Source organism: Mustela nigripes, chromosome 2 (assembly GCF_022355385.1).
Source record: "Mustela nigripes isolate SB6536 chromosome 2, MUSNIG.SB6536, whole genome shotgun sequence".
NCBI classification, from domain to species: domain Eukaryota; kingdom Metazoa; phylum Chordata; class Mammalia; order Carnivora; family Mustelidae; genus Mustela; species Mustela nigripes.
This window is the reverse complement of record NC_081558.1, coordinates 177,157-187,014: the sequence shown is the minus strand read 5'-3', so window position 1 is coordinate 187,014 and position 9,858 is coordinate 177,157. Positions and strand designations below refer to the sequence as shown.

Below are 9,858 nucleotides of genomic sequence, written 5' to 3'. Positions count from 1 at the left end.
GGGGGGGGGGGGGGGGGGGGGGGGGGGGGGGGGGGGTGGGGAGGGAATTCGGCCTCAAGGGCGGGGACCTGGAGTCCAGAGACAAAGGCTTTGGGCCTGGTGTGCTCTGTGGGCACCAGAACCGGCTTCAAGGCCAGTTCCGCCTCCTTCTGGCTGCGCCCTTGGGGCTGGGTTCTGGTAGAAAATAATGCCCCCACGGCTGCCTACGTCCTAATCTCAGCCTGTGATTATGTCACTTTCCAGGACAAAAGGGACTTTGCAGATAAGATTAAGAATCTTGAGAAGGTGTGGCCGCATCTGCCTCCACTCAGGTCCTGATTCAGAGTCTGGGGTGGAGCTCCCTGCTCAGCGGGAAGCCTGCTTCTCCCTCCCACTCCCCCTGCTTGTGTTCCCTGCCTTGCTCACTCTCTCTCTGTCAAATAAGTAAAATCTTAAAAGAAAAAAACAAAACTGAGATGGGAAGGGGTGCCCGGCTTGCAATCAGTAGAGCGTGCAAGGCTTTTTATTTATATTTTAAGATGTTATAGTTTCAGAGAGGGGCAGAGGGCGAGGGACTGAGCAGGACCCTGGGATCGTGACCTGAGCCGAAGGCAGATGCTAAACCAACTGAGCCACCCAGGAGCCCTGAGTGTGCGACTCTTGATCTCAGGGTCCTGAGTTCAGGCCCCACGTTGGGTGCAGAGCTAGCATTTAAGAAAAAACCAAAACAACAACAAAAAAAACTTGGTAAGAGATTATCTTGGGTAATACTGGTGGGCCCCCTACTGAGAGGGTCAGAGTCCGAGAGATGGACCAAGGCTGGTGGTGAGGATGGGGGAGGGGGGCTGTGGGCGGGCGGGCGAGGTGCGGCCTCTGGGAGGCAGGAGCCAGGTCCACCTGGGGCCGGGGTTTTAGGGCCTCTGAGCCCAGAACTGTCAGACGGTCCGTGTGTGGTGGTTTGGTACGACAGCCGCAACAACTGAATCCACTTACGTCTGTGAGCCAGCTTCTGTGCAGAAATCTAGGTGCTGGGGTGCAGCGGTGGCGAAAACCAGCAAAGCCCTCAGCCTGGGGAGCCAGGGAGAGAGTCATAAACAGGCTGGAAATTCAGTAGCAACAGGAGCTGTGAAGACAGTGCGGGTGAGCGTTCGCAGGGGTGGGGGCAGGGGAGCACCTTCTGGAGAGAGGTCCCTCGGGAGGGGTCCCTCAGGAGGTGGCGTTGAGCAGAGACCAGAGTGGAGTGAGGAAGCGTGGCCCACGGGACGGGAGGAACAGTGTGACAGAGAGTGAATCGCACGTACAACAGCCCCGCGGTGGAGACAAGGGGCTGGAGGCCAGGGTGTCTGGGGCCGAGTGGGGGGCCCAGGCCGGAGAAGAAGCTGGAGAGTCCCCCGGGTCTGCCTGCTTCAGTGCTGGCTTCTTTCATCCGACTTGTGGGGACGGAATTCAGATCCAGGTACTCCCAGCTCAGCCACCGTAGAAAAAAGTCCCAGGGCTGAGCACAGGGTTCCTGGAGCACTTGGATGGGGGGGTGGGCTGGGCAGGGGGCCGAAGAGGGCCAGGTGACGGGGCAGGAGGAGGCATCTGGCCAGCCCCGGACCGCCGTGGCCCAGGAGCTTCTATGGATACCACAAGCCCCAGGGGAGCCCCAGTGTCGGGAGGGTGACTGGAGGGTCTGTCCTGGGTACAGCAGGCCTGGGATGTCCTTGGGACCTTTCCAGAGGACAGCCAGCTGGCGGTTTGCTCTTGAGGGCTGGGCAAGGGACCCAAGCTACGGATGTGCGGACCCACGGGGTCCAGGGGTCCAGGCGGTCACTGCTGCCGTGGGCTGGTGAGGTGCTAAGAGCGGGGAGGAGCTGGGGAAGCGCTATGGGCAGGGCCAGTGCACGTGGAGCGCGGGGAGGGGGGCTGCTGGAAGGGGAGGTTCATAGGGTTCCATGGTCCACGCTACTGTGACGTCCAGGGAAGGGGTTCATGTCAGCTTCTGAGGACTCTGTCGGCTGGCAGAGATCCATCCAGGATCATGGCGCACGGGACTTCTGGACCCCAGGTCAAGCAGCCAGGAGACCCGGTGAGGCCGTGGGGGCCGTGGTCCTGGCTGGGGCTGGCCTCTGTCTGATCCGGGGGGGCCCTGGAGCCTGAGCTGCACCAAAGACATCTGAGACAAGGGGGCTGGCTCCCGTATGCCCTGGTCCTCACTCATGGGCAACTCCTGCGCCACAAGGATGGGGGGAGCCTCCAGGGCTATGCAGCTCCCCTGCGCAGGGGAGGCGCCCGCCACACGATGCCCACCCTGGCTTCTGATGACTAGGAAGGAGGAGCCACCTCGGGGGGCCACGGAGCTGACTGGAGGTGGCCTTGGCCCCTGAGTCTCCAGGGAGTTGCCTGCCCCCGATCCCTGTGTTGGCTTCTGGGACAGGTGTGCACGTGACACAGGTGGTCTGCCTGTCTGCAGGCCTGCCGCTTGCTTCTCACTGCTGCCCAGCCCCGTGGCAGTCACGGTACCGACAAGTTGGGTGCCCCTCCCTCGTGGGGCCACGGCAGAGCAGAGCAGTGACGGCCCTGATGCGCTGAGCTGGCGCTTTTCGTGAGTCTTCCAGGAGCCTATCTCTGCAGGACAGACGACCCACAGCTTTGCAGCTGGAAACAGTTACTTGTTCAGTCCGTGAGTCTGCAGAGCAGCCCCCGCCCGGGTCCCAATCTTCCTCGCAGGGGCTCCCGGGTGCGTGGGTGAGCCCTGCTGGCCGTAGTATGTGCCACATTTTCTGACCTCGCCGTGGAAATTCAGTAAAGTCGTGAGAGCCACCCAAGTCCAAGGAAAGGGAAAGCAGAGTCCACATCTTGACCCCTTTCCGAGGGGGAGTAGGGGAAGTTCTGCCAGAGCGAGTGGGAACAGGAGTCCTGCTGGCCTCCCTGATGGCCTGGCCTGTGCGGGGAGGGGGGGTGGGTACTGGGAAATGGAGAGAGGAGGTCCCTGCCAGCAGCGGTGGAAAGGCTGTAAACTCCCATGGGGCTTCCCTCACTCAGTCCTGGGCCCCACCTGCTGGAGCTGTCGCTGAGCCACGCGAGTGACGTGACCAGCCGGCGATCCTCTGGGCTGGGCGTCTGCCCCTAGCCTCCCTCCTCCTGCTCCGGGCGGGATGCCTTGTGGAAGAAACCATCCCCTTGGGTGGGAGGAGGGATGCCCCGTGGGGGCCGGGACGAAGTTCGTGGGCGCGTGTGGATTCTGGGTGGGCCGACGGCAGGTGGTGGTCGCGTGGCGTGCGGGTTCCCGAGGGGCCCTTTGCTGGGGGGGTGGACCTTCACCTCTCCGGGCCGTGCTTTCCCCGCCCCACCCACCCTACTCGGGCAGTCCTCAGAGGGCACATAAGACCTCGCAGTGCTCACACCTTGGCCATTTCCACCATCACGGCCACAACGACCTGCCCAGCTGACCTCTTCCGTTGACAGCCAGGGACCCTGAGGCCTAGGCTGCAAGCAATAGGCTGGAGTACTTGTGGAGAGCAGGGCCTCCTGGGCTCCAGGGGTGTGGGTCCTGGGCACCTGGTAGCCCTCTACTTCCGTAAAGCAGAGTCCAGGGGCGCCCTGGCGTTCCCAGGCGGCCGGCCTTGCCCCCAGGCAGCACTGGACGTGCTGGACGGAGAAGCATTTCAGTAGACACGGGCATGGGTAGGGGAGCACACACACACTCCAGGTCAGCCTGGAGAACAGACTTTATTACTGTCGAGAGGGGACTTTGTGGGACTGCGGGGAGGGGGTGCCACTTCCTGGGACCCTCGGCCTCCCCTCTGAAGGGGCACGAGTCCAGGCTGGAAGGTGGGGGTGGGGGGACTCCCTGCGCCCCGCACGCGGGGACCTTCCGGTCCTGGTCGCAGACGGGGGTTCCGCCCAGGAGCCGGGTCCTCCCACAGCCCCCAGCTGTGCAGGTGGAGGAGGGGCAGGTAAGGCGTGCGTGGCTCAGGCCACCGGCTTGACCTTGGCAATGAAGAGGGCAGCAGCCTTCTCCAGGAACTCCTCCCGGGTCATCGGGGAGCCGGGCCGCCGAGCCCCCAGTGCGCGGTCCATGGCCAGTGCCAGGCTGTCGGGGCCCAGGCGTGAGGTAGCCTCCAGGTAGCGGGAGGGTGTGGCGGCCGCGTCGCTGGCCTGCAGGGCCCCCTCCAGGGTGTCCAGCACGGCCTGGCCCACGCGCCGGTCAGCCACAGCCAGGGTGGGGTCCTCCAGCAGCTGGTAGAGGGCGCCGGCCCGCGCCACGAACTCCAGCAGCACGAAGCAGGTGAGCATGCCAGCGCGGAAGACGTCCAGCGGCACGGCCTCGTGGTCCCGGCACTGGATCTTGTGCAGCAGGGGCGCCACCACCTCCTCGGGGGCCTCCCCGTCCCGACAGATGCGTTTGAGCAGCTCACTGTAGGTGCGCCCGTCCAGCCCCGGCTTCTTCTTGCGCCCGCTGGCGCTCAGGCACGCGTAGGCCACGCTGACGTTGTTGTTGAAGGCTGTCCTGTGAGAGGATGCAGCGCTGGCCCAGCTGGGCAGAGCCGAGGACCGCCCACGGCCCCCTGCCCCGCCCGCCAGCCCCAAGTGCCCGTCCCCTCCTGTCTTCCTCCAGCAAACCAGGCCTGGTCCAGCCCCAGGACCTTTGCAAAGGCCGAGTCCTTTGGCTGGTGTGCCCTTCCCCCACGTCTCCCCATGGCTCCTCCAGCTCCTCCGACTCTGCTCAAGTGTCCCCTTTCCAGGGCCCTCACCCCCTCTTTATCTTCAGGGCAGTTACCACCATCTGACTTAACGTAAGACGTCCTCGTGAGGAAGTTTCAAACGTCAGCCCATGAGCCCACGTCAGGGAGTTTCTGTACAGCCCCCAGCGCCCCGACACGGTGTGGCATGCTCCCACAGTCCCACAGCCCGGGAGCCCGCACGCTACGCGCATGGGTCGCATCTAGCCCATGGCCCATCTTGTAGATAAAGTTTTATCGGCACGTGGCCTCATCCAGCCTGCGGTGGCCTTCCTGCTGCAAACGCAGAGCTGAATGGCTGCAACAGGGACCACTCACGAAACCAAAATACAACGTGTCCTTGTCTGTCCGCCTGCCATCGGCTGTGCGGTGGGCACGGCTCTGCCCCGCGTTGCGCCCGAGGCCCCAGGACGCGGCTGTGCTGTGCCGTGAGCCTCAGGAGCAGATGCGGGGAGCACGGGTGTTAGTGTGGGCCGCACGCTGAGCCTGGGGGCTGGTCGGCCCCACGTCTCACTCCCTCACTGGACTGGTGGCCCTTCAGCATTTCTACCGTGACCCCTAGGGAGAGAAGGCTCACTGCGGCCCTGTTCACCTCCCGCGTGACCTGGGAATCCTGCCTCATCTTCCCGTGGGCAGGCAAGCCGGGAGCCCGGTCTGCGCTGGGCTGCCCCGTGGGGGCTGCCGGGTGCGCGGGCTGCCCCGTGAGCTCTGCCCATCAGCAGAGGCAGCCGCCACCCAGAAGTCCGAGAACAGGAGCCTGGGGAGCCTCCCTCCCAGCTGGGGCTGCACCCTCGGCCCGCCTGGCTATAAACTCCTTTCTCTTCTCGTCGTGGGGCCCTCGTGCTGTGCTGGGACTCGGGGTCCCTGAGACCAGTGCCGTGAAGGGTGAAGGTCGCCGGACGGCACTCACGCCCCGTGACCTTCGTCACCGCCACCGCATTAGCAGGCTGAGGCCTCGAACGGGGTTGAAGCTCCTCCCCAGGAAGGGTCGGAGGTCTGCTGTGAACAAGCGTGGCGGTCACTAGGGCCTCTGCCCGCTGCCCATCCCTGACTAACAAGCCACCCCCAGCCCGGCAGCCTCAGAGGGCAGCAGATGGCAAGTGTGCCAGGCGGTGTGGGTCCGTCCGGAACTCAGCCGCGGCTCAGGGTCTGCCCGCCTTCTGAAGATGCACACTCCCGGGCCTCGGTCCGAGCCCTGGGCGTGACAGACTAGCCCCAGGACAGGAGACAGAGACCACAGCCTACCACACTGCCCTGCCCAATGGGGGTGCAGGCTGCCCCGGCTGGTGTGGGTGGGGGGGGCCCAGTGGCCTCCTGAAGACCGGCCACCCCTCGAGGGGCGGGCGGGCCACAGGACTTGACTCTGCGGAGAGGTGGGCGTGGGAGCCACACGTGGTCCACATCCAAGGCAAGTTCTGAGCAGTCCGCTGCCCCGGGCCATGCTCGGGCGCACCCCCGTGGCCTCTGGCTCCGGGTGTGGGCAGCAGTCCTTTGTGTCGGGGCCACTGAAGTCCCAGAGCTGTGGCTGCCACGTGGCGCAGCTCGTCCCCATGCAACCACGGTCCATGATTCATCCGACTCCGGGCCGCGATGCCTCCTCTCCAGCAGCCTGGCCGGCCCCCGACGGGGGCGAATTCCCTCCTCCCTAGAGGCTGGGACCCAGACAGCAAGGCCCCGGTGCCATGGTGGTCTTGGTTCCCGTGAACGCCCTCTGGGAGCACAGCTCTGTCCCCAGCTCTCAGCTGGCCCCACCCTTGGGTTCTCATCACTCCAGAGCGAAGGTCCCCATTCCTGCCTCTCAGGGTTCTCAAGGGCCAAGTACCTAGCACAGGGCCTGACACGCGGAGGTGGCCCTGCATCCTCGGCGTTAGCTGCCACCAGGGCAGGCCTCGGCAGGCCGCCCACGACAGTCCCGGCCTCGGGGGGCGGGCAGACGCGCAGAGCGGCAACCACAGCTGCACGAAGTAGGAGCTGGAGGGCAAGACGCCGAGGAAGGGGACTCCTGACCGCTGGCCGGTGCCGCAGTCCCCCGGGGACTCCCACGCTGCTCCTGGCGGCCGCCAGGGCGCACCCGCTCTGTCTGCCGGGTCGTGGTGCTCTGGGACTTGGCTTCCGTTTGTGATGCGGGGATTGGGCTGGCACCGAGGGCTCCGCCATGTCAGCCCGTACCCGGGGCACTAGAGTGTGAGCATTTGCTCACGTAACACCCGTGTGGGTGTGCATAGAACGCTTCCGGGGTGAGGCACGGAAACCATTCCCTTTACACCATGGGCCCTCCATGGGGCCGTCCCCCGGCGGCACCCAGTGAGGTCTGGGCGCACTTCTGGGGGTCATCCCCGGGTGGGTGGAGGCCAGGGAGGCCGCTCAGCACCCCACGGTGCCCGGGAGGAACCTGGACTCGGTGGTGCCCTTGGAGGGAGGTTCTCCCAGATCCCCGGGGGGCCTGCAGAGGAAGGCACCCAGGCAACCGGAAGGCTCAGGGGCCTCGGGGGATGGGGGGCCACACCGTCCAGCTCGCGCTGGCTCTGCCCCCTGGTGGCCACGTGGCCCTCAGCAAGTCTCACAAACATGGTTTTTATGTCCTTGGGGCTTTGAGGCTGGCAGGGGGTGGCCCAGCGGACCCTGGCCACCACCTCCCAGAGAACACCACTTCTGATCTGCGCACAGAGGAGAAGGGGTTTTGGAGGACTTCTCTCTGCATCTTGGGTACGGATGAGATGCTCAAGATCAGCCCTGAGAGGGCCCAGACACTCCACGTCACAGGGGCACCTGCTTCCCACATTGGCCAGGCCTGGCTTCTGCTGTTGGCCCCTTGGGCTAGGTCCAGGGGCTCCCGATGGGGCCCCTGTCGGCTGAGCTGGCCCCTGGCTCTGTCTCTGGAGATAGCAGGAGAGTGCAGGGGCTCGGGCATCACCGCCCCTAGCGCCACCACTCCCAGGTTCACTCCACCCTCCGCAGCCCCACAGCTCCAAAGTGCCTCCAGGCGAGGGCTCCAACACCCCTGCAGGGCAGTGAGACCTGTCCCCCCAAGAGGCACGTCTCTCTGGAACCGGTGAGGGTGACCTTATTAGGAAACAAGGTCTTTGCGGGTGTCTTTTGTCCGGGATATGGAGATGAGGTAGCCCTAAATCCAAATGTCCTTAGAAGAGAAAGTAAAAGACAGAGACACAGAGGAGGAGACTGGGGCGATGTGGCCACAGGCCTCGGGACACCTGGAGCCCTGGGAGCTGGGAGAAGACCCTCCCCTAATTTCTACATCCAATAGGGGCTTGAACTTCAAACTCTGAGGTCAAGAGTTGCTCCACCCACTCCGTCAGCCAGGCGCCCCACATTTTCGTTGCTTTAAGCCACCGAGTTTGTGGACATTTGTTACAGCACATGTAATACAGCTCTCCTGGCCCTAAGCCCAACAGACACTTAACAGCCTGCATCTGTGGGCTGCTGGACACAGGACTGCTGCCAGCCCACAAAGGGCCTCTATGTGAATTAGGAAAAAACTCCACAAAAAAACCTTCATAGAGGGGCACCTGGTTGGCTCAGTCGTTCGGTGTCTGCCTTTGGCTCGGACCGAGACCTGCATGGGCTCCCTGCTTGACAGGAAGCCTGCTTCTCCCTCACCCACTCCCCTGCCTGTGTTCACTCTCTTGCTGTGTCTCTCTCTGTCAAATAAATAAAATCTAAAAAACAAATAAGCATACAAACAAAAAAACCTTCATAGACACATCTTTGTTTGTGACTGTCTATAGGTGAGCGGCTTGTGCGATGAGTGGCTTGTGCAGTGTTTGGCCTGAACAACTGTACATGGTGGCCCAGCCACTGATGACTTTTCCCCTTTGGACGATGTCCTGCGATGACATTCTCTTCTTGTCCCTCCTTCATGTCTGGTTGGCCTGATCATGCTTTTTTATGGGTTCTCCAAGGCTGGGGCTCCTCAGGATTGGGTCCTGGGCTCTTCTCAGTTCTCCTGAGGCCTTCACAACCCCTCCTGGCTGATGACCGCCTGTCCCACTTGCAGACCCCCCTCTCCATCCTCCAGCTGCAAGGTTCTCCCCGCCGCCTGACCTACGAGTCCCCCCAAACCCTGGAAACTTCCCCCCCAATCAGTGACCTCCCGCCTCAATGGACAGCCCCACGGATGGCCTAGGGCCGTCTCTGCATACTTTCTTCCCACCCTTGCCCCTGCAAACCCAGCAACGTAGGACTTCAGAGCACATGGACACTCTGCTCAGATGCCCGCCCTCCATCCCCTTCCCATACCTGGGATCCCTCCCCAGCTTCCCAGTGCTGTCCTTATGGCCTGTACCTGCGACTCTCTTGGGAGGGCTGCCTAAAGGTAGGCAGGTGCTGGAAGCAGGGGGAGGGCACAACCCCCTGGTGACCAGGCTGGAACATTCGCTTCCAGGGTTCTCCCGGGAGCACTGCCTTATAAATTACCCACACATGAATGCTGCCTCAGGTTCCGCTTCTGGGGACCCCTCCCCAGCAGCCAGTCCCAGGGCACCCACATCCACTCACGACCGCACCTGCTCGGCGTTTGGAAAGCTCAACCCAGATATCTGACGTGGATCGTCTGTTCAATACATATTCCTCCGTCACCTTTCGTGGGCTCGCAACGGCTGGGGGGCACGTGTGGGGGGGAGGTGCCCCCCCCAGCTTCAGCCCGGGGAAGGCCGACGAGCCGGTGAGTCCCACAGCGCAGCGGCACGGCCTCCAGGCCAGGGCACCTGCCCGCCTAGTCCCTGCAGCCCCTTTCCTGGGCGTGAGGCTGGCCTCCTTCTGGACAGCCCGCTGCCCGCTGGGGGCTGCCTCCGGGGGTACGGGCCTCGGGTGACGGAGCTGCTCTCAGTGTGCTCGGCCCAGCCCTGTAACACCCGCTTTCCGGCTTAATGGATGGGCAGCGACGCCAGCAACCAGGCATTTAGGAGATCCTCGGCCCGGAGGCCTAGCTCTGCGGCTCTGGGTCCTCTCTGGGCCCCGTGAATTCCCAACAGTGAGGCGGGCTGGAGGGGCCCCGGCTCCTGCAGAGAGGCCCCCCAAAGCCGGAGCGCCCGCGGTCGGGGTCCAGCCGGCGCCAGGGGGACTACCGGGCCCAGCACGTCCGCAGGCAGCACGCGGGGCTCGCGTCCGCCCCGGCCCGCCCCCGGCCCGCCCC

At 64.0% G+C, this 9,858-nt stretch overlaps 1 protein-coding gene across 1 annotated transcript; it reads right to left on the bottom strand.

The window, feature by feature from the left end:
* Positions 1 to 3,674: 3,674 nt before the first annotated feature.
* Positions 3,675 to 6,863, bottom strand: TPGS1 (tubulin polyglutamylase complex subunit 1). The gene is made up of 2 exons (XM_059392603.1): positions 6,529 to 6,863; positions 3,675 to 4,723 (listed from the first exon to the last, which is right to left on the bottom strand). Exons 1-2 carry the CDS (start codon positions 6,861 to 6,863, stop codon positions 3,937 to 3,939), a joined length of 1,122 nt encoding a protein of 373 aa, XP_059248586.1. The 3' UTR covers positions 3,675 to 3,936.
* Between the last annotated feature and the right edge of the window lie 2,995 nt (positions 6,864 to 9,858).

Coding starts and splice junctions, on each gene's coding strand:
- TPGS1 (XM_059392603.1), bottom strand. CDS start 6,863: ATGGCGGAGCCCTCGGTGCCAGCCCAATCCCCGCATCACAAACGGAAG. Junction 4,724..6,528: donor CGTGTCAGGCCCTGTGCTAG/GTACTTGGCCCT, acceptor CTGAAGATAAAG/AGGGGGTGAGGGCCCTGGAA.